General features: G+C 39.3%; 1 protein-coding gene across 29 annotated transcripts in view; it reads left to right on the top strand.

Annotated features, from left to right (window-relative positions):
- NRCAM (neuronal cell adhesion molecule) overlaps positions 1 to 27,295 on the top strand; it is a 331,138-nt gene that overhangs the window by 233,894 nt on the left and 69,949 nt on the right. For 16 of the 29 annotated variants that reach the window (XM_043463091.1, XM_043463064.1, XM_043463061.1 and 13 more), the window contains exons 4-11: positions 4,571 to 4,771; positions 7,178 to 7,195; positions 10,063 to 10,168; positions 12,164 to 12,360; positions 14,495 to 14,617; positions 22,951 to 23,121; positions 23,701 to 23,757; positions 25,663 to 25,774. In XM_043463091.1, coding sequence (XP_043319026.1) covers positions 4,666 to 4,771; positions 7,178 to 7,195; positions 10,063 to 10,168; positions 12,164 to 12,360; positions 14,495 to 14,617; positions 22,951 to 23,121; positions 23,701 to 23,757; positions 25,663 to 25,774 — 890 coding nt within the window. In that variant the 5' untranslated portion in view covers positions 4,571 to 4,665. The remainder of the gene's footprint in view (positions 1 to 4,570; positions 4,772 to 7,177; positions 7,196 to 10,062; positions 10,169 to 12,163; positions 12,361 to 14,494; positions 14,618 to 22,950; positions 23,122 to 23,700; positions 23,758 to 25,662; positions 25,775 to 27,295) is intronic. The other 13 variants (XM_043463063.1, XM_043463072.1, XM_043463080.1 and 10 more) reach the window with 3 other exon arrangements.

Below are 27,295 nucleotides of genomic sequence, written 5' to 3'. Positions count from 1 at the left end.
ACAATGTGACATCACTAATCATTGATACGTGGGATCTAGAATATCACATAAATGCATTTATGTTTAAGATGGAAACAGACTCACAGACATAGAGAACAGACTTGTGGTGACCAAAGGGGGAAGAGGATGGAGGGATAAATTAGAAGTTTGGAATTAGTAGACACAAACTACTATACATAAAGTAGAAAAACAACAAGGTCCTACTATATAGCATAGGAACTATGTCCAGCATCCTGTAATAAATGATAATGGAAAATAATATGAAAGAGAATATATATACACACAGATATATATATGTCAGTCACTTTCCTGTATGTCAGAAACTGATACAACATGGTAAATGAACTGTACTTCAATTAAGAAACAGTAACCCTCCTGAGTTGGCTGCTCAAAAATACCTTTCACAGTCAAGATGATGCCACTTCCAGTTAGCTACCCACTGAGAGAGGCCAGCCGCTGATGGCTCACCAGGGCAATAATTAGTGTGCCAAAGGGCGTGCAGTCACATAAGCATCTTTGTTTATTGGCTTAGAGAGTAGATCATGTTACATTGTGCAGTCAGCACTGAACCACCCATGTTGGGATGCTAAAAAGTACAAATAGGCTAGAATGAAATGGTAAGTAATGCATGGCCTCCTGGTTCTGGTAGAGAACTGCTATTTTTTCATTCAAATTAATTTCATTTCTCATTTGAGAAAAGCAAATATTTTCTTTTCTTTCTAATGACAAGACTTCTTAGGTAAGCAACAGGAGTATGAAACCTTTGTTAAAATGTGTGCTTGTATGACTTAATATGAATTTTAGACAAAAGAAATAAGGGAAACTTAAGTTGCATTTCTTTGCTAATGGTGATAAGTTTACTAAAGAAGGGAGATTTTTTTTTCTCTTGTTTCAGAGATTCTAAAGGTAATATGTGAAAAGTCACTTTGAATGGAGTTAAATGAAGCAAAATAGTAAAAGGCTTTCCTGTTTATGATTACTCTGGGTCATTTTAATATATGTAGTTTTAAATATTGGGGTGATTTGTATTCTGAAGATGAACCTATCATCTTTCTCATTCAAGTATGCTTTAAACTGTCTGTGGCAAATATTTTTTTAAAATTACAAACTCTGTTGTGCTAGCATGCCCTATAACTTGACTAAACAAGATGCTATTTCAGATGGGGGTTTCATTCATCTTAATGTAGTTGCATAAACCATTTAGTTTCGGTTCATGATTCTCACGTAAAAGAGAATGACCATTTTTCCAAGGTAAACTACCAGGCGGGTGGGCTCCTGGCAGGGCAGGGCTCTGATGTCAGTACTCAGAGTACAGAAGCAGTGGTTTTCCTTTGTGAGACATGCAAAGCCCATCACTCTTACAGAGAGAAAGTTCAGTTTTCTGTAGTTGTATTTGATTTTCACTGTGACTGAGTGTCAGGGACCTGGTGCTGTCCTTAGAGATTGGGTTATTCACCTGTGATGGCATTCATAGGAGAAGTCAGTGATTTTCCATGCGCAGGATTCAGAGGATGGGCTGGGCCATAGCTTTGTCCTCCCTAAACAGAACCTACACTGGAGATGATTTTGTGGCTATTGGTTTAAATGAGCTTACAGCTTCCGATGAGAGACTGCATCTTCATTTATTATAGTTCTTGACCTCCTCTCATTGTGAAGATTTACTCATGTCTCTTTAAGTAAGTGCTGTCTCAATTTTTCTTAAGATTTTTATTTTTTTCTTTATACAACACTGTGATTTAATGTGAAGTATTTTATGCCATATATATTCTGAAAAGATAAGCAGGTTGAATGACACTTTCTTCTATAGGATGTTGTCTAATAGTTTCTCTGTTTTGAAGGATGAACAGTTAAGGCATTCAGGGAAAACAAATAATGAATGAAGAACTTAGAAATTGTATGTAGTTGCTTAAGATCTTACGTGCATTTATTTGTACATCTTCTAGAAAGTGTTTTAGTTCTCTGGCATCTATTCCAGGCATTTAAATTGAATAAACTCAATTAGTTTGACACACAGTTCAGGCAGGTGTTCCCTTTGTTTTCTCAATATTTGGTTCTATAGTTTTCTCTCAATATGTGTAGCATGTAACATTGACTTGTTTTAGGGTCATCTTGGCATTTATGTTTATTTTCCTTGAAGACTATCTATAAATTCACAACTAGCATTTCAACAGAAAAAATCATGAAAGGCCTAAGTAAATCTGATTAAATATTATAGATCTGCTTTGCATGCACAGAAAGACAGTCTGGTTTATATTTTGGTTAGAAATGGTTGGGTGAGCTTCTCTACCTGCCTCTCAGTGTTTAAATCATGATGTTTATGTATTGTAATATAGAAAGACAAATTTCCAGGATCTTAAATGAAAGCACACAGTATGGATGTTTCATTCACAAAATAGTATTTATGTATGTATAATGTCTATGTTTAGAATTTTTTGCATTTGTTTAGCATATTTTTGTATTTGTTTTGCAAGAAATACCCAACTACAGTTATAATCATGTTCAAATCAGAACTCAGTTGCTAGCAAAACACGTTATCAGCATCATTTCATTTCTCTTTTATACATTTAAGCTCTTCCACACACAGACATAATATGCCAACTAATTTGATCAGATTGATAAGAGTTTCGTTTTCAAACCAAGTAGTATAAATATAGACAGTTATGGTTTCACTCTGTTACCTTTGCAAAAATGCCTCCTCTTCAAGAGGATTTATATAAAGGACTTTTGGAGAAATACAGTTTTCTGACTTTTGGACTATAATGCTGAATTGAGTAAGAAACTGAAGAATTCTGGTGGGAAACCAGGGAGTCCCAGGTGGTATGATGGTAAAGAATCTGCCTGCCAGTGTAGGAGACTCCAGAGACGTGGGTTCGATCCCTGGGTTGGGAAGATCCCCTGGAAGAGGAAATGGCAACCCACTCCAGTATTCTTGCTTGGAAGATCCCATGGACAGAGAAGCCTGGCAGGCTATAGTCCATGGGGTTGCAAAGAGTCAGACATGACTGAGCATGCATACATGCACATAAGTATAAATATAGCCTCAGGTAGACTGTGGCCAGAGTTCTTCTCTGAATACAACCTCATCTTTCCCCTTTCCCTATCTTTTTTTTTTCTACCAATATTATTTACTCTCCACCATGTACCAGACACTGTGATGAGCTCTGGGGACATGATAGGGAACAGGGAAGATGTGGTCCCTACCCTTTGGAGGTTTTCAGTTGAGTGGAAAAGATAGATATTTTTAAAATACACAATTACACAAATAATTCAGTAATGAAACTGCATGAATGACCTTAGTTTATAATAATGGCATCTCTCCTACCTTCTTGAGAGAGAGCCATTGGTCACTCGCACCTCCTAGGGAGAAGATTATACCCATCATTTCACACAGGAGTCTACTGTCAGACAGAAGCCTGTATTCTGTGTTTGTGCTCATCTTTTCTTGTGTACAGTAGACACTTTCATGTGCCAGGTACACTATTTTAGGTTGTAGAGGAGTACAAAGATGGGAGAGGCACAATCTTTGCCTGCAGTAGTAGGGGGGAGAGCATGCATATCCCCCCAAAGTATATACCTGTATTATAACGTGATGAATAAAACAAGGAATTTCAGGGGTTCTCAGAGGGTGAAATAAATGACTTTATTTGAGTGGTCAGCTTGTGTTTCCATTTTCAATGATCTATAAAGAAATCCTTTGGACACTGATGAGGAAATTTGGTGGACAATGATGAGGACATTTCCAGGTAAAAGGAGTGGGATAAACCAAGGCAAGAAGTTGGGAAAACTCAAAGCATATTGAGGGACTGACCCAAAAAAGAAAAGCAGAATCAGGCAATCAAACAGACAAAGAAAAAAAATTAATAACTTATGTGGAAATAAGAAGAAATAAGGTTGGTAGGATAAACTCAGACCAGATCATTGAAGTTTTTTTATTACCTGTTTAAGGGTATTTTGAACTTTATTGGGTAGGTCCCATGAGACTACTCCGACGATTTAACCAAAGACCTTTTGAGAAAATTAGCCAGCTTTGTTTCAGAGGGTTGCTGCAGTGAGGAAGACCTGGAGCTCAGAGCCCAGGCACGTCTGCTGCCACAGTCCGGGTAGGAGATGGAAAAGGCCAGTATTCTTGGTGGCTCTGCCGGTAAATCGTTTGAGGTTTGAAACAAATTGACAACTACACCCTGAACTTTCCCAGAGAGAATCTCTGGAAAAGAGAAGCCATTAGGCCTCCCCTTCAAAGTCACCCCTTTTAACCAATTTATAAGCCAAGTTTTCTTGCTCTGTTAGAGACATGGTAGCCTCTGATATAAACACAGATATTTAAACTGGGAAAATCAGAAGGATGGCACTGATAAGTTTTGCTTGACATCATTGCAAATATTTCTGACCTAATTTTAGCTGATTTATGAATAAATGATTCTTTCAGCCCTCAGAGTTAAATATTTAAAAGTTAGCTCCCATTTAGAGTTCATGTATTATACAGAACTGATGTTCTGAACTGCAGACTTCCTCTCTTCATTTCCTTCTTTCAAAAAAAAGATGCACTCATTCTTCTTCTCTGCTTTTTCAGTTTCCTGCATGAGAATTATTGACACACTGCACAGAAATCTTTTGTGAGAGAAGAAAAGGAAATTCAGCTTGTGGGGCTCAGCAGGAGCTCGGCTAATGCAGCTTAAAATAATGCCGAAAAAGAAGCGCTTATCTGCAGGCAGAGCGCCGCTGATGCTCTTCCTGTGCCAGATGATTAGTGCCCTGGAAGTCCCTCTTGATCGTAAGTATTAACATTGCAAAGCTCTGAGCCCCTGGAGCCAGAACCTCCCCGGCATTTACCGCCACTCTGAACAGTGTGGATGGAGGACACGTCTGTGTGATCCTGAAAAGCGAATCAAACAGCACCTGGTGTTTATAAAGAATCAGTCCCTAGGGAAAAAAAAGACTCAGACTCTAGGAAAGGCCATCACATGGGTCAGACACATGGTCCTCTCCCTGTCAGTCTTGCCCTCCCTCCAGGTCTTTTTGGTGAACCACTGAGGGGGCTGACCCAGGAAGGAGTGAATTGTGAGCTGATCCTCCCAACAGGCAACTTTTTATAGAAGCCATCCTGCAAGAAAGCTGTAGGAATTGCTCTTGGACACAGGCGGGGAGGGAGAGGGAAGGGCAAACTGAGAGAGTAGCCTTGACACGTGTACACTACCAGGTGTGAAATAGATAGGGAGAGAGAAGCTGCTGAATGGCACAGGGAGCTCAATTCGGTGCTCAGTGATGACCTAGAGGGGTGGGGTGGGGAAGGAGACTCAAGAGGGAGGGAATATATGTATACATTTAGCTGATTGACGATGTTGTACAGCAGAAACTAACCCAGAACTGTAAAGCAACTATACTCCAATAAAAAGAATGATCACTGATCCCCCCCTCCCCGGTTTGGCCTCTCCCCACCTCTCCATCTTCTCCCTTCAAATGCTGAGAGTGAAATGATCATCTCTCAGCCAGCCCCACGCCCCTCCACATCCCCAGACTGCCCACGACTCATTTCTCTTGACTCAGGCAAGGCGAAGTTCACCTTTGAGTTTTGAATCTTAAGTATGAGTTTAGAGCTAGAAAATGTGTCTTGTCAAAGCCTAGTGAAAGGTCTTTGTTTTAAAAATGGTGATTAAAGACCAAGATGTCAATGTTGAGAATAAAACAAGTCTTCAGCAAAATTGCTGTTTAGAATGGAGCGAGTAACAGCTACTATAGGAGCCCACCCTTTCCTGAATAAAGCACCGTATATGCTGCACTCTCCCTGAGTTGGGTGGCGTCTGAAAAATCACAGATAATGCTAAGTGCCAGCGGGTTACTTCTCCTGCAATGGAAAGCAGAATTTCAAATCTGGACAATTACTGTACTTCAGAATTGATTTAGTCTTTATCCCTAATCTACATGACCTCTTTAAATCCATTAGCTTCTTGAATAGAACATCTGTTTGGCAAGCTTTCCAAGGTGCAAGGAAAATAACACTTTCCTGGGGCAATTCAATTGTTGTGATGTCATTTTTTTTTTTAACCAAAGAGATTGCAACTGCCAGTGGGAAGAAGAGATGTGGTGGGCCCCATACTTTGTTGACTCCCTTTGCTGTGCATCTTTAAAGTATAAGAAAATGCAACATTCAACTTCTTTTCAAAAGATATTCATTCAGTGACCTTAATTTCAATTAAAAAAAAAAAAAGATATGATTGGTTAAGCCCATTGGAGTTTGAATGCCTAAGTAAGCATTTACCCTAGCAGATATGTAGGAGAGAGAGAAAAGCATTGAGAGAAATGCTTTTGTTCTCTCTTGTGTTAAATATATTCCCCCTTAATCTGACTGCTGAATCTAACAATCAGAGGGAAACAGTCACCTACGGCTAACTCAATTATCGCTGCTAATGGAGAAGAGGCAGAACCATGATGAAAAGAAAGTCACGGACAACCCAGGCGCTCCTGCATTAACCTTTCCAAGTAGTAATGACAGGCAGCACAGCGGAATCATGTGAATTGCATGTTAATGCAATTTCTTCCTGCCCCAGTTCCTTACACCTCTTCTGCACCTTGGGGTAGGTACCATCAGCCCTTGGTGACTGAGGCATTCTGAAGCAGAAATATGTTAGCAGTCTGAAAAGTGCAATTACTAACATGGGGATTAACCATGGAAATACAAAAACCTCAGATCAGGGCTGGATTTGACTTGGATGGAGCACTCTCCTTGTGGCAGTGTCCCATTGTTAGGTATCATTACCATGTGCATAGTGATGTCTGGGATAATAGGATCAGACACAACACAGTATGTGACAACTCAGATTAATTGTAGATTTAAGCTATTTTTCAAATTGAACATAATTACTTGTCCAGCACAACATGTATGGCATGGAATTATCCATTCCTATTCCTGGCAGAATCTTTTTTTGGCCTATAGCATCTCTTTTGTTCTTCCCATATGTTTCTGTAGAAATCACTGCTTCAGGAATAAACAAAACCTTTAATGGGAGTTTCTTTCTCTTGCTACTTCACCACCTCTACCTTTGCTCTGCTGGTTTTTTAGGTTAAATAAAATAGACAAGATGCCCCTATTATCTTCAGGGTGCTAACATTCCTATCACTAACATCTGGTTTTCTTTAATCCTGTTCGCCCACTCACCTGCTGATATTGATGGGGAAAAAGCAAAACTTCTTGAAGACTGTAAGTGTTTTTGGTCATTACCAGGCAGTGTGAAAATTTGACTGTGTCTTTGTTTTTGAATGAATACTGTGAATTAAATGCACGATTTTATTTTCATGGCTAACGTCTTTTTAAGCATGTGTGTTTACTGTGGCTAAGTATTGCAATGAAATTCCATGAAGCAGGTTGAATATATTCCCTGCATGAATTCTGGACTCAGGTATTACTGTTTTTCTTTTACCAATATTCTGCATTACTAACTTCTGCGCTTCATTCACATCTGATGTAACTCAATGAGAAAACTCACAAAATTGGAAGAGAACATCTGGTTCTAAATGCTATTAAAAGCTGGCTGGAATAAAAGCATATCTTTGGATATAGATAGGAGTTGAGTGCTTGCAGGTGCTTCAGCAGAGTCCATTCATATACTTGCTCAATCTGCAGGACTGGGTAGACTAGTGTTTCTTAATGTCATCAGTAAAATGGCCCAGAGAGTTTGAATCTTGTTTGGAAGTGTACAAAAGACAAGCAACCCCCACTCACATCCTTTCTGAGTGGCATGCTCTAATCTAAAACTGCTGCCTCTGACTGCTGGGCACTACCTATCATCTACCTAAAAAAAAACAAACTTTCAAGCATTTGAAAAATCCTTTGGTATTTGATTAACCAGGACAATTATATAAAATCACCTTTTCCCCTTGTTACTTCATAGCCTCTGTTGGTTGCCCGATGACCTCAGCACTGTTCAAAGAGTTCCATCAAGATGGTCAGCTCCTGGCAGTGATCTGTGGCAGCTAAACCAGCTGCGTTAAGTTCTGGGTCTGAGACCACCACCCTTTGCATCTCTGTCACTCGCAGAAAAGCACAAGAAATCGGATTGAATCACTCCTAAAAGTCCCCCTTACCCACAACCTATGCCTGCTGATCCCTTAGTGGGGAATGCTAAGCTTCTTTCTATCATCCCAGACTCTATACTGCCAGAGTCTAAAGGATCACTGCAAAGTGAAGCTGGTCTAAATAAAAATGACTATGATAATAATCTAAATACGGGTAATATCACTGAATCATTACAGTTTGGCATGGACTAAGAATTTTGCACAAATAATTTTATTTTATTTTCCCAGCAATCCTAGGAGGTAGACACCACTTTCAAACCCTGTTTTCCCTTTATGGAAATGAGAGCTCACAGAAGTTAAGAATCTTGCTTGAATTCTCACAGCTGGTAGCAAATAGACAGACTGGTTCTTAATTGTTAGACCAAATTGCTACCCAGCATTGGTAACTGACTGGGCTGGAAAGGAGGAGGCTCCCCTGGACAGTGCTAGGGGCTGAGAGGAGCAGCTGGCTTAGGAGGATAAGGAAGGGGATGGATCTTGCTAACGGGAGCTGAAATTGACACTGTGCAGTATCCTGGCGTTAACAGGTGCGCAGTAAATGCTGGCAATTACAAGTTCCATTTTCGATCTGCATTTTAGGTGTTCTTTGGATATTTAGTAAGAGCTGTCTGGTCAATAGACACAAGACTGGAGACAAAGAAAACAGAAGATTTTCTTCTGTTTCTTCTGCCTGGAGATTTATAAGACATTTTTAAGCCCTAAAAGTGGTCGGTTTAGCTATGTGCACAGTTCCCCACAAGAAAGAAAGACAAAGGCAGAGAACAGTTATGAAGCTTTGGGAAATAACTTGATTGGCAGGTGGAAGAAGTTTCACAAAGGAAGCCCAGAGCATAGTTGGAGAGGAAAGGGACACTCTGAAATATGAAAATCTTAAATGAACCAAATACAAAGTCTTTACATTATAAAGTTGTCCTGTACCCTGTAAGATGTTTAACAGCATCCCTGGCCTTTACCCCCCAGATGCCAGGACCACTCCCCACCCCAGTGGTGACAACCAGAATCATCTTTAGATGTGGCCAGCTGTCCCCAGAGGAGTAGGGGCAAATGGCCCTTGATTGAGAACCATTGGTCTGTGTAAACAGCTCTCCTTGGAGGTGTGCAAGGTAGTTACCTTGTACCCAAGACACTTTGCTTCTCTCTGCTTGCCTAGGAAGTCAAGCTATTTTGCTGCATTAGGCAACAGAAGTCAAAATAGATTATTTCTCCCTTCCCTTCCTGTTCTACACTCTGTGGTTCTGATTTCACAAGGAGGGCATGGTAATCTTAGAGTGACCTGAACATCAAATGTCCAGATACCAGCTATTTTTCAGATTCAGTTATTTTGGGTCAGAATAGTTTCTTCCTACAATGTGATAATAAATGATCCCATAGCACTTTGAAGACTGAAATGAGAATATTGTTTCCTATAACAGAGAGCTTCCCAATTCATCTTCTAAATAAGCTTGTTTTATCTTTCTTCCTAGTAGCCCCTTCCTCCTAGCTCTAATAAGACATGGCAAGTCTCTAATTTAATCATCTTTTTAACATTGCTTCTCAAATATATTTGTTACCAGTGTATTAATTTACATGAACCCAGGAATGAACTATAAATCAATTACTCTTTTTTAAGAAAGTTGCAAGTTTACCTCGTAACTTAAATTTTATCAAAAGGTATCATTTGAACCAAAGATATCAGAGAAATTTCTCATTGTTACATCAGAAATGAAAATTTTAAGCTTATGTTGGTAATGAATTTCCCAAACTTTCAGTGTGGGAAAATGGGCTTTATGAACACATAAAGTTACCAAAAGGGAGTTATGTCTTGACTCCAAAATTTTAGGAGTCTTTTAGCCAAAAATCTGCTGAGTTGTGTGTTACCACAGGAGAAATTACTAAAAACATTTGGAGCGTATTTAGTCTAGGGTAAGTGATTTTGATACAGGAAAAAATATGATTACTGTTACAATATTAAATGATTTGTTTCTCTCCTTTGTTCTTCTTTCTACAATTAAGTGGTACAACCACCAACCATCACTCAACAGTCTCCAAAAGATTACATTATTGACCCTCGGGAGAATATTGTAATCCAGTGTGAGGCAAAGGGGAAACCTCCTCCAAGGTAGGTGTGGTTCTGGTGTTGTAATGCTGAAAAGAAGCATTGATTGATCCCTGGGTAAGGACAATCCCCTGGAGAGGGGAATGGCAACCCACTCCAGCATTCTTCCCTGGAGAATGAGAGACAGACACTTTCACTTTCACACTTTCACCAATTATTAAGGTGTCATTTGTAGGCTCATTGTTTTGTCTCTCTGCTTTTAATTAAATTCAGTTGGTTCTTCCTAAAAACCCAGGTGGTTGCATTTCCATACTGATACTTTTCTGTATGACATGCTAAAAAGTTGTGGGAAGATGTCAAAAGAACCTTCTGACAGCCTGTGACATGGGCAAATTCCTTCTCTATGGGCCTTAGTGTCTTTATCTATAAAATAAAGAAGCTGAATTACACAACTTCTAAGATCTCTCCTAGCTGTCTCAAAGTCTATAAAATAGCCCCAAGTGGTTTTCCAAACATGGCAGAGTACAACACTCAGAACGCTTCATATACATCTTTTCATAAGCACTGCAGAGCATTTTAGACTTGGGAGAAACATTAAACATTATCTTGTCCAACCAATATATTTTATAGAGGGAAAACTGATGCCTGATAATGCTAGGTAACCTTATCCAGGTTCCACACCTCCTTAGTGGGTTATCTGTAACTTGTCCAGTAATATATGGAAGTTTTCAAGAGTTGGATGATTATTATGGACATTATATAATGTAGAATTTTTAAAATTATAAAATAGACAGGAGATTTTCTCAGGATTGTATTTCTGAGTTTGTCTATGACCAGCCTTACAAATCTATCACAGACTGGCACCAGAGAAAAAAATTAACTGGCAGTAAATGCCTAAGGATATAAAAAATTTCCATCAAAGGCTGGCTTAAAAGCAATCTGTTCTGCTGTATTATTAGAAACTTTTGAGTGCTTAAGCCCTAATGCAATGTCCTTTGATGGGCAGTGTCCCCTTCAGTTTAACACTTACTTAATACTTCCTATAGCTCCCTGTTAGGCAGGATTTCTCCACCTTAGCTCTGTTGATACTTTGGGCTGGATAATTTTTTGTTATGGAGGCAGAGCTCTCCTGTGCCTTGTAGGATATTTTACAGCATCCCTAATCTCTATTTACCATAAACCAGTAGTACCCACGCCCACTGCCTCCTACCCTAGGAGGTGTGAGGGCTCCCACTAAATGGATAAGCAGTGAGAAGGGAAATCCAAGAGGGCTTGGGAATCATGGAAAAGTTTAGAAATGAATGCTTGTGTAAAAGCATGGCCATTGTTCATTTGTAACCAGTTACCAAATCTTTAGCTACATGACCTCTGTGACTTTTATATAAGGCAATCGTTTATTTTATATAAACAAAACTGAAAAAGAAGACTTTTAGTTGCCAATTTGAAATACTTTCCCAGAAATTTTCAAAATCATCTCTAGATTAAAAATTCTCAAATATATTTTATATAGAATGGTCACTTTTTAAATGAACCCTGACATTTAAAATACCATTGATTTCAAGTTTCTTCCTCTCCTCCCAACTCACACTTTGCCTTGTGGTAACTTGACACTAGTCTGATCACTTTTAATGTACACATATATTAGTACTTGTAAAGGCCTTTCATGTTACACTTCACCCTAGAGCAAATTTTTATAGACAGGTTATCAATTCTATAAACAATGGAGTTTATAATAAAAATGCTAATAAAGCTCTAAGAAGGTGTGCCTTGGTGACCTACTTACAATATTTTCTTTGAAAAATGACAGGCAATTTGTATGCATGGTTTCTTTATTGAGTCAGATTTTGGTACTTCTGATGAACACATGTACCTTAGTATGTATGGTCAGCACTTTTTTCTAAGTCACGATTCAGTGAAACATTTTAGGTACGGAGCTCTTTTATTGAATATTAAAGTCTAATTATTCAGAAACTCGTAAAACTACAAGGAATTTTTTAAAGAGTAAGTAATCCTGTTTTTCTGGACTGTTAACAAGCTTAATCCTCTATGTGCTGGCAGCTTTTCCTGGACCCGAAATGGGACTCATTTTGACATAGATAAAGACCCTCTCGTCACCATGAAGCCTGGCTCAGGAACCCTCATAATCAACATCATGAGCGAGGGGAAAGCAGAGACCTATGAAGGAGTCTATCAGTGTACAGCCAGGAACGAACGCGGGGCTGCGATTTCTAATAACATTGTCATCCGTCCATCCAGTAAGTCAGACCTGTTCGCTGAACAGGACCCTTTTTAAAGTCTGGCTCCAACACCAGCATCTGTTACATCATCCAAATAACCATTACAAGAAGGCAGTAGAAAAAAAAAAGAAGGCAGTGGCATTGATGCCAATACTCTAACTTTATTTTGCATGAAAATCATCACCCTTTTCCACTTTATCCCAATTCCTCAGCCTAATGTTTTGCCAAACCAGTGTGTCTTTTGTAGAAATCCAGAATAAATCACCAGGGGTAAGAAAAATGCTTTTTCCTCGGATTGACCTAATTATTAAATTTCTCCTAAATCTTATGTACAAGCATAGTCCATATAGTCAGATGGAGATAAATTCAATATAAAATGGGTAATTGAGGTATAAGTGTTACTTCTTTAAACATTTTTAAATTGAAGTATTGTTGATGTACTTTATTATAAAGGTTATATGTATATAATATAGTGATTCACAATTTTAAAGGTTACACTCCATTTAGAAATATTATAAAAATTGGTTATATTTCCTGTGTTGTGTAATATATCCTTGTAACTTATTTTATACACAGCAGTTTGTAGTTCTTAACTCCTTTCTCCTATATTGCCCCTCTCCTCTTCCCTGTTCCCATTGGGAGGCACTAGTTTGTGAGTGAGTACATATCTGTGAGTCTGCTGCCCTTTTGTTATATTCACTAATGTGTTGTATTTTTTAGATTCCATATATAAATAATATCATCTATTTGTCTTTCTCTGTACAAAGAGACCTATTTCACTTATCACAGTACCCTACAAGTCCATCTGTGTTGCTGCAGGTGGCAAATTTTCATTCTTTTTTATGGCTGAGTAATATTCCATCATGTGAAAGTGAAAGTGTTAGTTGTTCAGTCATGTCTGACTCTTGCAACCCCACGGACTATAGCCTGCCAGGCTCCTCTGTCCAAGGAATTATCCAGACAAGATTACTGGAGTGGGTAGCCATTCCCTTCTCCAGGGAATCTTTCTGACCCGGGGTTGAACCTAGGTCTCCTGCATTGCAGGCAGAACCTAGGTCTCCTGCATTGCAGGCAGATTCTTTACCCGGGAGCCCCAGGGAAGCTCCAATGTTTCATTGTATCACACACACACCACACACACACACACACACACACACACACACACACACACACACACACACACACACACACACACACACACACACACACACACACCCCTTCTTTATCCAGTCATCTGTTGATGGACACTTAGGTTGCACACACACACACACACACACACACACACACACACACACACACCCCTTCTTTATCCAGTCATCTGTTGATGGACACTTAGGTTGCTTCCATATCTTGGCTATTATAAATAATGTTGCTATGACTAGGAACATTAGGGTGCACATATTTCTTTTAACATTTTTATATCAAAATTTCACTAGAAACAGAGTGGCCTCATTATCTTGATATTATTGCAATAGTCTTTTTGCAATAGTCAGTACATCCTCTCAACGACCCAAGAGCACGTATTTAAAGAACAGTGACCATTTGAAGGTCTGGTTATTTTTAAAGCTTTTTTCAATTATGTGTATAATATGTGTGCTTTATAGAACAAATCAACTACAAATGAACGAAAAAGAAACATAAAAATTGTGCACGAATCCTTTCATTCAAGGAAATAACTGTTTTTTATGGTTTTACCAAGGCAGATATGTGTATACATATTGAAAACAAACTCATTCTGAAGTACTATTTTGTAACCTTTTTGGCTTATCTACATATCGTGCATATTATATTAATCTTATACTTATTATCTGTCTTTATACAACATCTAACACTATTTTATTCAAAAGTATAGGTTTACCATTATTTCTTTCACAAATATTTTTACATATATAAGTGTTTTTTGTTCTTTTGTGAAAAGCATACTTTTAACAAAATCATGTATCTTCAAGGATTTATTTAATGTAAATTCTTAGACATGGACTTGCTGACTCAGAACTTATACTATGAGTGTCATTTTTTGAAAAATTTATTATCTTAATTTCCATAAATTCCAAGTTAGTATTTCTCTACAAGTTTGGTTTATCTTTCTTTCCAGTGCTTTTTTGTTTTCCAGTGCATAAATAACTTAGAAGTTATTATTTTATTTTATTAGGGTCACCATTGTGGACCAAAGAAAAGCTTGAACCAATAACACTTCGAAATGGCCAGTCTTTGGTCCTTCCCTGCAGACCACCAATTGGGTTACCACCACCCATAATATTCTGGATGGATAATTGTAAGTTTTAAAAATATGAACTTTCTTCAAGAGTCTTATGATTATTGGCTATCCCAATCAATGATTGCCTCCTGTGATTCATAAGATGTTTATAAATTTTTTTAGAGATGCTCAGGAAAACATCACATATCATTTCAGTCATTTGCTCTGTTTTATTGAACACCTACTATGTACCTGTTTATCTTGATTCATAGACCTAACATTCCAGGTTCCTATGCAAAATTGTTCTTTACAGCATTGGATTTTACTGCCATCACCAGTCACATACACAACTGGGCATTGTTTTTGCTTTAGCTCAGCCTCCTCACTCTTTCTAGAGCTATTTCTCCACTCTTCTCTAGTAGCATGTTGGGCACCTACCGATCTGAGGAGTTCATCTTTCAATGTCCTATCTTTTTGCCTTTTCATACTGTTCATGGGGTTCTCAAGGCAAGAATACTAAAGCAGTTTGCCATTCCCTTCTCCAGTGGACCACATTTTGTCAGAATTCTCCATGTTAGTCTTGGGTGGCCCTACACGGCATGACTCATAGTTTCATTGAATTAGACAAGGCTGTGATCCAAGTGATCAGTTTGGTTAGTTTTTTGTAATTGTGGTTTCCATTCTGTCTGCCCTCTGATGGATAAGGATAAGAGGCTTGTAGAAGCTTCCTGATGGGAGGGACTGGCTGTGGGGGAATCTGGGTCTTGTTCTAATGGGTGGGACCAAGCAAGAATCCCTTAGAAGAAATGGAGTAGCCCTCATAGTCAACAGAAGCATCCAAAATGCAGTACTTGGGTGCAGTCTCAAAAACAACAGAATGATCTCTGTTCATTTCCAAGGCAAACCATTCAATATCACAGTAATCCAAATCTATGCCCTGACCAGTAATGCTAAAGAAGCTGAAGTTGAACAGTCCTATGAAGACCTACAAGACCTTTTAGAACTAACACCCAAAAAAGATGTCCTTTTCATCATAGGGGACTGGAATGCAAAAGTAGGAAGTTGAGAGATACCTGGAGTAACAGGCAAGTTTGGCCTTGGAGTACAAAATGAAGCAGGACAAAGGCTAACAGGCTTTTGCCAGAGAATGCACTGATCATCACAAACACTCTCCTTCAGTAACACAAGAGGCCACTCTACACATGGACATCACCAGATGATCAATGCCAAAATCAGATTGATTATATTCTTTGCAGCCAAAGATGGAGAAGCTCTATACAGTCAGCAAAAACAAGACTGGGAGATGACTGTGGCTCAGATCATGAACTCCTTATTGAAAAATTCAGCCTTAAATTGAAGAAAATAGGGGAAAACACTAGAACATTCAGGTATGACCTAAATCAAATCCCTTATGATTATACATTAGAAGTGACAAATAGATTGAAGGGATTAGATCTGGTAGATAGAGTGCCTGAAGAACTATGGAAGGCGATTCATAACATTGTATGAGAAGCAGTGATGAGAACCATCCCCAAGTAGAAGAAATACAAAAAGGCACAATGGTTGTCTGAGGAGCCCTTACAAAGAGCTGAGAAAAGAAGAGAAGCTAAAGACAAAGGAGAAAAGGAAAGATATATCCATCTGAATGAAGAGTTCCAAAGAATAGCAAGGAGAGATAATAAAGCCTTCCTAAGTAATCAATGCAAAGAAATAGAGGAAAACAATAGAATGGGAAAGACTAGAGAGCTCTTCAAGAAAATTAGAGATACCAAGGGAACATGTCATGCAAAGATGGTCACAATAAAGGACAGAAACAGTATGGACCTAACAGAAGCAGAAGATATTAAGAAGAGGTGGCAAGAATACACAGAAGAACTATATAACAAAGATCTTAATGACCCAGATAACCACGATGGTGTGATCACTCACCTACAGCCAGACATCCTGGAGTACAAAGTCAAGTGAGACTTAGGAAGCATCCTACTAATAAAGCTAGTAGAGGTGATGGAATTCCAGTTGAGCTATTTCAAGTCCTAAAAGATGATGCTGTGAAAGTGCTGCATTAAATATGCCAGCAAAATTGGAAAACTCAGCAGTGACCACAGGACTAGAAAACGTCGGTTTTCATTCCAATCCCAACGAAAGGCAGTATCAAAGAATGTTCAAACTACTGCACAATTGCACTCATCTTACATGCTAGCAATGTAATGCTCAAACTTCTCCAAGCTGGGCTTCAACAGTACATGAACTGAGAACGTCCAGATGTTCAAACAGATTTAGAAAAGGCAGAGGAACCAGAAATCAAATTGCCACATCCATTGGATCATAGAAAAAGCTAGAGAATTCCAGAAAAACATCTACTTCTGCTTCATGGACTACCATAAAGGCTTTGACTGTGTGGATCACAACAAACTGGAAAATTTTTTAAAAGATGGAAATACCAGACCACTTTACCTGCCTCCTGAGAAATCTGTTTGCAGGTCAAGAAGGAACAGTTAGAACTGGACAAGGAACAATGGACTGGATCCAAATTGGGAAAGGAGTACATCAAGGCTGTATATTGTCACCTTGCTTATATAACTTATATGCAGAGTACATCATGAGAAATGCTGGGCTGGATGAAGCACAAGCTGGCATCAAGATTGCTGGGAGAAATATCAATAACCTCAGATATACAGATGACACCACCTCAATGGCAGAAAGCAAAGAGGAACTAAAGAGCCTCTTGATGGAAGTTAAAGAGGAGAGTGAAAAAGCTGGCTTAAAACTCAACATTCAAAAAATGAAGATCATGGCATTCAGTCTCATCACTTCATCACAAATATATGGGGAAACAATGGAAACAGTGACAGATTTTATTCTCTTGGGCTCTGAAATCATTGCAAATGGTGACTGCATCCATGAAATTAAAAGATGCTTGCTGCTTGGAGAAAAAGCTATGACCAACCTAGGCAGCATATTAAAAAGTAGAGCTATTACTTTGCTGACAAAGGTCCGTATAGTCAAAGCTGTGGTTTTTCCAATAGTCATGTATGAATGTGAGAGTTGGACCATAAAGAAAGCTGAGTGCCAGAGAATTTATGCTTTTGAACTATGGTGTTGGAGAAGACTCTTGAGAGTCCCTTGAACTGCAAGGAAATCAAACCAGTGAATCCTAAAGGAAATCAGCCCTGAGTACTCATTGGAAGGACTGATGCTAAAGCTGAAACTCCAATACTTTGGCCACCTGATGCAAACAACTAACTCATTGGAAAAGACCCTGATGCTGGGAAGGATTGAAGGCAGGAGGAAAAGGGGGTGACAGAGGATGAGATGGTTAGGCGGCATCACGGACTCAATGGGCATGAGTTTGAGCAAACTCTGGGAGTTGGTGATGGACAGGGAAGCTTGGCGTGCTGCAGTCCATGGGGTCACAAAGAGTTGGACACAGCTTAGTAACTGAACTGAACTACCATGTACCAGGTGCCTCTCTAAATAAACCAAAGGTCCTGCTCTCACAGAATTTATATTCTTTGCAGTGGGAATAAAAGGAAGGAGAGAAAGAAGCAGACTAAAAATGTATTTAGAAAATATGCATCGGTTGACAGTAAGTGCTATGGACAAAAATAGGCAGAATTTTGAGCAGAAACTCACAGGAATGAAAGAGCATACAGATCTTCATTATCTGGGTGGAAAGAGAAAATCGTAAAGCCCCAAGGACAGGTGCATCCCTGGTGTGTGTAAAAGCAGCAGGGAGGCCAGTGTGGCCAGGCTGACTAACCCAAGGGTGACAGGCAGAGAAGAGGTCAGGAAAGTTCAGGGACTCAATGCATAAGACTTTGGCTTTTGCTTTCAATGAAGTAGGGAGCCATTGAAGGAGTGGCTTCACCTGCCACAGATCAGATAGTAAGCACATCACTTCGGTTCATGCCTGGAGAATAGAGAGGACAGAAAGAAGAGAAGGGCAGCCTGTTAGGAGGCCAGTGCTGTGATCTGGACAAGAGTTGATGGGAACTCTGACTTGAGTAGTAGTAGTTGAGTGGGTAAGAAATAGTCAGATTCCAAATATAATTTCAGAGTTTCTTCCAGGATTTATTGGGGTCAGGATGGAGGCATGAGAGAGCAGAATCAAAGGTAACCCCAAAGACTGACTGAACAACTGGTAAAATGCAGTTGCCCTTTCCTGAAACAGCAGAAGCCCATGGAGGAAAGGAAATAAAACTGTTCAGAATGTGTTGTGTCTTTTTATTGTTTTTGTTCTTTTATCCCCAGTAACAGCTAATATTTTTTAGTTAGTTTTTTATCTTATATTGGAATATAGTTGGTTTGCAGTGTTGTGTTAGTTTCTGGTATACAGCCCAGTGACTCAGTTACACATGTACAAATTCTTTTCCCATTTAGGTTATTACAGAGTATTGAGCACAGTTCCCTGTGCTATATACAGTAGATGCTTGTTTATTATCTATTTTATATACAGAAGTAACAATAGCTACTTAGGCATTTAATGCCCAAGCGCCTGTCGTTTGGCTAAAGACTTTACATGAGTCATCTCGTCCATTTTTTACAGCAGCCCCAGGAGGCAACTCAGATGACTTCTCTTTTTAGGTGAGGGAACTGAGGCACAGGGAAATGAAGTCATTCATTAGTCATTGTAACATCTGTCCACCCCTTCTCTAACCTTAGGGGATTGTTGCTCTGCTCGCCTGCCCTTCCAAACCTCCCGTTAGCATGTTACTTTGGAGGTAGCATGTGTTTCTGCTTGGAGACTAGGAACCGGGGTTTTGAATGCAAGAAGCCTGGGAGGCATCCTTGTGAAGGTGTCCAGCAAGAGTTAGAGCTTCATGAGTCAGAAGAAAGGTTCAGGGCTCTTTGCAGCCATTCGTGAATGTTAGTGCGGAGATGCTTCTTAGAGCCAGAGTCTGGAGGAGGAAGTGCAGGTGATCAAGAGCACAGCCTGGGGGCTGAGACCAGGAAGCTCCTGGGGCCAAAACTTCAGGGGGCAAAGAGAGGCAGATGAGAAAGAGCAGTGGCTTCAGTAAGAAGAAACCAGAGAGGAGGTGGCCCCAGAACAAGGGGAAGGAAAAGTGCCGAGAAGACAGAATATCAGTCGTTTCAAACACTGCTGAGAGATGAGACAGCTTCCAATCTGATCGAGAAATAACTACTGAATTTGGCAACATGGGGGTCGCCGTTGTCCTTGACAGGAATCCTCTGGGTAGAATGGTGGGGAAGGTTGAAAATACTTGTGGGGAATACATTCTATTCTCAGTGACTTGATTTCCTCTGAAATCACAAGCTGTTCACATTTCAGAAGATAAAATTTAGCTTTCACATTTCCTTTCCATTTTTGACTCTTATATGAGATCACTCAGAGAAAGTATCACAGAGAAGTGGAAAATATATATATATAAATGTATAAATGGACAAAAATATTTTTCATATGATTATGTAATAACTTTTACAGATTTTGAAAGCATAAGTAACGAATCACGTAGAACTGAGTGATATCTACGGTTTAGAATAACAGTATCCAAATCTCACTGCCAAAGTGAAGCCCAGTAATTGGTTTTTGCTTCTTATTCAGAAATGATGACTTTTCTGCTTAATAAAGAGATGTTTACATGTGAAGTCTCAGGATCATCTGAATACGAAACTAATTTTTTTTTTCATATTGCACTGCTGGTTATATCATTTCCATACATTTTAGGCCGTTGACAATGCATCTGGATTTTTCAAGTGAAATTGCATCTGGGTATGAGAAAAAAATTCAGATATGTGTAGCATTCTCCTGGCAAGATGACCTTACCAAATTATTCCTATCTGCATACATTTTTTTCCCAATGCAATGCAAAGGAATTCAATGGGCAAAGTGTTCCCACCCTCGTAAAATCCCATTCCCTTTCATTTGATCCCCCAACACGAATCCACAATAAAATATAGCAGGAGAAATGAAAGAAGATAAATATATCCCAATCTTTATATCTTTGTATTCATAAAATAAACATACATTATTTTTCTGAGTTATTTTTTAAAACAACTCTTTCCCTTGTTAGTGACTTCAAACCATGAATTTACAACCACCAACCAAAGCCCCATCTTGACCACGAACTTGGCTCACATGGTTAACCGGCATCCTTTCAAAGTCTGTCTCCAGATTTCCCTGCCTTCTCCCACCCAAGGGAGCTGCAGGCTTTTACCCATCATTTTGCATTTCATGATGATGGGGTAGGGTACCTGCTGCTGGAGGAGCATAGCTGCTTGACTCAGGCTGAGAAATCCTCCTCCCAGGAGATGTTAACACTTGGCCGGAGGCAACTGAGAGGTGCGATTTTTCCTAGTCCTCTCACTTCAGAGCTGAAGCACTCTCCCAGTGAACTGAGTCAGAAGCCTCAGGAGGCATGCTAGCCAGCCAAGTGTAAGTTCACACATAGATCAGTGGTCCCACTTCCCTGAGTCCTTCATCTCCTTAGAAAATCACCCCTACTTTCTTAAGGCTAGACATTTCCTTGGACCTGAGGGGAAGTCTGTTGTTAAATGTGAAACTGGGAAGTCCCAGTGCTGCTTGAAACTCATTTAATTACAGAGATTCTATGAGGGACCAGGTGCATTTTCAGGGCTACAATAGTAGCCCAAGCAGATGACGGTCTCTGCCCTTCTGGATCTTAAATTCTAGTTCAGGGAGATGGGCCATGAGCCATACACACGACAGGTAAAACTCACTGTGTGTTAGAAGGTAACACAGAAAAGAAAAAATAGAGGAGGTGAGGGAGGCTGGGTATGGGGGGCCTCTGAGGGGCACATCTGCATCATTAAATCAATATTTCACCCTGCTGTTAATTGCCTGTTTGTTGCCTGATTCTCCAGTTAGATCTCTATCCTGGACTCAGACAAGGCAGGGACCTTGGTCCGTCTGACACTTTGTCCAGGGCCTAGGTCATCACCATTAGGTGCTCTCACAGTACTGTCTGACTGTGTATGTAGACGCAACCCAAGTTAACATCCTTATAAGCTTCCATAATGCATTTTCTGAGATATGCGTGTATCTGTGATTAACACTCGTTCAGTTCAGTTCAGTTGTTCAGTCGTGTCCGACTCCTTGCGACCCCATGGTCTGCAGCACGCCAGGTCTCCCTGCCCATCACCAACTCACAGAGTTTACCCAAATTCATGTCCATTGAGTCGGTGATGCCATTCAACCACCTCATCCTCTGTCATCACCTTCTCCTCCTACCTTCAATCTTTCCCAGCATCAGGGTCTTTTCCAGTGAGTCAGTTCTTCGCATCAGGTGACCAAAGTATTGGAGTTTCAGCTTCAACATCAGTCCTTCCAATGAACACCCAGGACTGATCTCCTTTAGGATGGACTGGTTGGATCTCCTTGCAGTCCAAGGGACTCTCAAGAGTCTTCTCCAACACCACAGTTCAAAAGCATCAATTCTTCGGCGCTCAGCTTTCTTTTTAGTCCAACTCTCACATCCAAATGTGACTACTGAAAAACCCATAGCTTTGACTAGACAGACCTTTGTTGACAAAGTGATGTCTCTGCTTTTTAATATGCTGTCTAGTTTGGTCATAACTTCCCTTCCAGGGAGTAAGTGTCTTTTAATTTTATGGCTGCAGTCACCATCTGCAGCCATGGACCTGCAGATTTTTTTGGAGCCCCAAAAAATAAAGTCTGCCACTGTTTCCACTGTTTCCCCATCTATTTGCCATGAAGTGATGGGACCAGATGCCATGATCTTAGTTTTCTGAATGCTGAGTTTTAAGTCAACTTTTTCACTCCCCTCTTTCACTTTCATCAAGAGGCTCTTTAGTTCTTTTTCACTTTCTGCCATAAGAGTGGTGTCATCTGCATATCTGAGGTTATTGATATTTCTCCTGGCAATTGTGATTCCAGCTTGTGCTTCATCCAGCCCAGCATTTCTCATGATGTACTCTGCATATAAGTTAAATAAGCAGGGTGACAATATACAGCCTTGACATACTCCTTTTCCTATTTGGAACCAGTCTGTTGTTCCATGTCCAGTTCTAACTATTGCTTCCTGACCTGCATACAAATTTCTCAAGAGGCAGGCCAGGTGGTCTGGTACTTAGGGATTAACTTAAATGTTAGGAAAAGTCACACAAACTCTTTCCATAAAACATTTTTTGGTTTACGCTTGTTTTCTAAAACCCTTCACTGGGCAACTTTAATCTCACCTCTGCCCCCACTCTAGAGAAGTTAGGGTCTGGCAGGTACAGTTGGAATTTTAATACATATGTCTTTTCTTTTTTCAATTATTTGCTTTTACTCAAAAGAGCTTTATAGAGGAAAAAAATACATGCAAGTGAAGTTCACAGGACTATTTATTAGTAGATACAGTTGTCTTGCTAATTTGGAAAGTGGCCCCTTTGTGATGGAATGATCTAGATATCTCTCTGCCATTCTCCAGCCTTTCAAAGACTTCCACAGAGTGAGAGAGTTTCCCAAGGTCTGAATGGAGACCTTTACTTTTCCAATGTGCTCCCGGAGGACACCCGGGAAGACTACATCTGTTACGCCAGGTTTAATCACACTCAAACCATACAGCAGAAGCAACCAATTTCTGTTAAGGTGATTTCAGGTAAGAGTTCAATTTCCAGAAACTCTCTTGCAATGGTGTTTACAAATGTGTGCAAGTATGTCAATTATTAAATACCACTCACTTTGAAGTAAACAGATTCATTGATCAGGGATGTACCTGTGAATAGTCATGAAAGTGTTGGCATGTGTATTATAGGAAGCTTGCCTACTTTACTCTATTTTACAGTTTTTACTGTTATTACCATTATTGTGTCTATGATAACTTCCTGAATCTACTGGTTTGGCCAAAACATTAGTAAGATGTTACAGAAAAGCCTGAATGAACTTTTTGGCCAACCCAGTTCTTAGTGTTCTGAGCACTTGCTTGTGGTTTATGCTCCACAAGGCCATTAACTGGGTGTCCTGAAGCTTCGGTTATATGCTCGTATCTTACTGGTTGGGGGTGGCTCAGTGAATTAATGAAATAATCATGTACAATGTAAAGTACTGTTTTTACTAGGTTGGGATGGCACTTGCTCAGCATAGTGGTTTATGTTTTGTTGCCCAGTACTTTCTTTTTTTTTTTACAATTCTCTCTCCTCTTCTTTTTGCATTCTTCATAATATTCTGTTTATTTCAGTGGATGAATTGAATGACACTATAGCTGCTAATTTGAGTGACACTGAGTTTTATGGTGGTGAGTTTTGGTGATTGATTGTAACTGGCATTTCTTCTTCATTGTAGAATTTAGTTCACTAACTTCACCTCCATGGCTGTTTAACCTTATTTCTTTACGAAATTCCTAGTTACATGTTTAATACCACTAGAATCAATGTATGTTTCATATAAATTTAGCTTTGAGCTCTCAAACATGTCATTAAAACATGCTCCATGTTGTATGTGTAATAACAAAAGTTACTATAACTGTTTTCATGTAAAGAATCATCCCACAAAATTTGAAAAAAAATCTTTCATATATGTTCAGAATTACATTTTTCATTTTTTGTCTGGCTCATAAACTTTTCTTGTAGATTAATAAGAATTGGCAAGGTACATTAACCTGCTAAAATACTAACATCAAAGTCTTAATAACCTTTAGCAACTAACATTAACCAGATTTTGAGAGGAATGCATTGTATTCCGTCTGTTTTCACATGACCTTATCATTGTCATATAATTAGAAATAGTATTTCTCTTAGTTTAGTTTAAAATCAAGACACTATCTTCAGTGGAAATAATCTTTTAAAAATGGATTTAACTTCATTCTTTTAAAAGGAAAAAAATTTTATTTCCTTAAGGGAAACATGGATCTCAAATATAGAGTCTATGAATGAAAATTATGGGTTCTGAATATGGGGTCCTCTTAAATTATCCATAAGCTCAAATTTCTGCTGTACTAATTTTTTACCCTTGAGATATGAAGTAAAAAGCACTAAGGTACTATCAGTGGCCAGAGTAACATACTTTAGAGTAGAGTAACTCCTGCCTTACTTTTATTTTATTTTTACCTTATTTCATGTTATTTTATTTTATATTAAAATACTCCTGAAAAATATGGACCTCGAAATCACTTTCAAAGTGATATTTCAAAGGAGTAAGGTTCCTCCACCATCTCTAAAATCTAAGGAAAACTCTAATTTGTCTTCAGTAGTACCTTTTCTGGTGTTCAGCTTTTTCTTCTGAGAAGTGAGGATAATTTATATATTACCTTTTCAGTTTTTATGAGCATCAAGTAGATAACACATTAAAGTGTTGCACACTCTTAAAGTGCTCTTAGAACCTCAAGATGGTAGGATTTCTACTTTAAGTTCTTCTGAGGTGCCACCAGAGGATAAGGACACATTTAGGCCAGGTCTCCATAGGTTTTTTCTTCATGAAACATGAAGGTAGGCTCTCTTTCTTTCTCTCTCTCTATATATATCCCTCCCTGAGATCTCTGACTTGAGCCCTCTTTATTTTTTCATTGGTGAAACCAATTTTAACTTCTTTAACTTCACCCATAATCTGTGGCACACATTTGCCAGACCTCTGCCAGTCACTTTCTAGTTTTGTTTTGTTTTCTGTAAACCTCGCAATTTGGGTATCTTGATATATTAGATGTCCACCATGATTTATCTTCATGATTAATCAATGGAATTGACTATAATGTTGTCCCTAGGGTAAGCCAAAAGACCTTGTCAATTGTCATATCTTTCAGAAAAACCTAACATATTCCAGAAAATAGACAGCTCATTTTCCCTTTGACCTGAGTACTCATCTCGAGCAATGGATAATTTGATAACATAATTTTCCTCTCTATGTCTACATTTTGAAACTTTACCAACCCACCAAAAATACATAGAACCCTAACCCAAATTAGGAAAATATACGATGGAAAATAGTCCTCATTATTAGTGCTTATGCAACCAAAGTAGTTTCTACTTCTGGCCAACTGAGTGAGTGATGGCTATTTATAAGGCAAGGAGTATGTATGTGTTTGTTTAACAAATTTCACAATCAATGGTAAATGGATTTGAAAAGGGATTAGATTTTTAGACAGTGAACTGCTCTTCTAGAAATCCATATTCTTACTTTGAATGCATATTGATCTTCTTGTTTGCAGCTAAATCACATAGACAGAGGCCACCAGCATTTTTAACTCCAGACGGCAATACAAGTCGCAAAGAGGAATTAAGAGGAAATGTCCTTTCCCTTGAGTGCATTGCAGAAGGGCTGTGAGTTAACACTGTCTGTTTTGATGTCCATTTCTTATATAAACATAGTAGATGGGTAGAGAGACATTAATATTATATCATAGCAGGAATCATTGATAGAGACTCCATTAAGCAATCAAGAAAAATGTGATGATTACTTCCAAAATGGGCCAGGTGTTATTTCGTATTATGAAAATATTTTGTTAATGGAAATGTTCCTTTAGAAATGTGTCAGTAATCACCTTATGATTGTTATAATTATAATTAAGCTTATTATTTTGCTACTGTTGTCTAACAGATCATCTCAAAACTTAGAGGCTTACAATCAATAGCTATTTGTCATTGATGATTTGTCTACAAGTATGCAGAGCAGTTGTGCCGGAACAGGGCTGGATCTGACTGATTTCACTTGAGCCTGCTTACGCATCTTCTGAGCAGCTCAGCTGTGGGTTCACAGCTCTGGGTCTCCTGGCTGTTAGTAGGGCAGTGGAGGTCTTGGGCATGAATTTTTCACATCCTTCCAGGCAATTGAGCTCTGGCTTATTCTCCTAACAGCGGAAGCTCATTCAGCCTCTTAGTGCCTAGCCTTGACACTGGCATGCTATCCCATCCTCTACCTCCTAGCGCTGGTCACCAGACCAGCTTCTTTGCAGCTGTCTCATCTATGTGTATGCTTAGTTACTCAGTCATGTCCAACTCTTTGTGACCCATGGACTGTAGCCCACCAGGCTCCTCTGTCCATGGGAATTCTCTAGGCAAGAATACTGGAGTGGGTTGCCATGGCCTTCTCTAGGAGATCTTCCCAACCCAGGGCTCGAACCCAAGTCTCCCACATTGTAGGTAGATTCTTTACTATCTGAACCGCCAGGGAAGCCCTGTCTCATCTATGCATACTTCAAAACTGATACCACCCCCAGAACCCATGTGCCCTTGAGAAGAGTCCCAGGGAAGCCTTAGCTCAGCTGCAGGAACAGCTGTTATGTTAGGGAAACGCTGGAGGCAAGCTTCTGAATACTTTCCTCTCATGCCTGGCATAGTGTAAGTACCATTGATAAGGCACATTTGCTGGAACATTGACTGGACTCTCAGAAACACGTTGTGTTGTGTTGTGATCTGTGCTGTCCTTGACCTGGTGACTCAGAGTATCACATTCCTTCCTAGAAGCCCAGAATCGGCCTCCAGGAAAAATTTTATTAATACCGCTAGAGACACATGGAGGCCACTGCTGGCCCTGTCAAGAAATAAGACTACTCATGACTCAGTTCATCAAGTATATCTGTTCAGTTATTTTTATTCAAGTAAACAAACAAAAACAATTCTACAACCCATTAATCCCACTAGTATTTCTAATGATAAATATTGTGTTCTTCCTGAGGGCCTGGACCATTCTTTTTTTTTATCTTCCCAACACACAACTTAATGCTTGACCTGTAGTTTGTGTTTGTGTGTGTGTGCTCAGTCATGTCCAGCTCTGTGACCTCACAACTGCAGCCCACCAGGCTCCTCTGTCCATGGTGATTCTCCAGGCAAGAATACTGGAGT

This window comes from Cervus canadensis, chromosome 3 (assembly GCF_019320065.1).
Source record: "Cervus canadensis isolate Bull #8, Minnesota chromosome 3, ASM1932006v1, whole genome shotgun sequence".
Classification (NCBI taxonomy): domain Eukaryota; kingdom Metazoa; phylum Chordata; class Mammalia; order Artiodactyla; family Cervidae; genus Cervus; species Cervus canadensis.
Note: the sequence above shows the minus strand (reverse complement) of the source record. Positions and strands in the feature narration are given on the sequence as shown.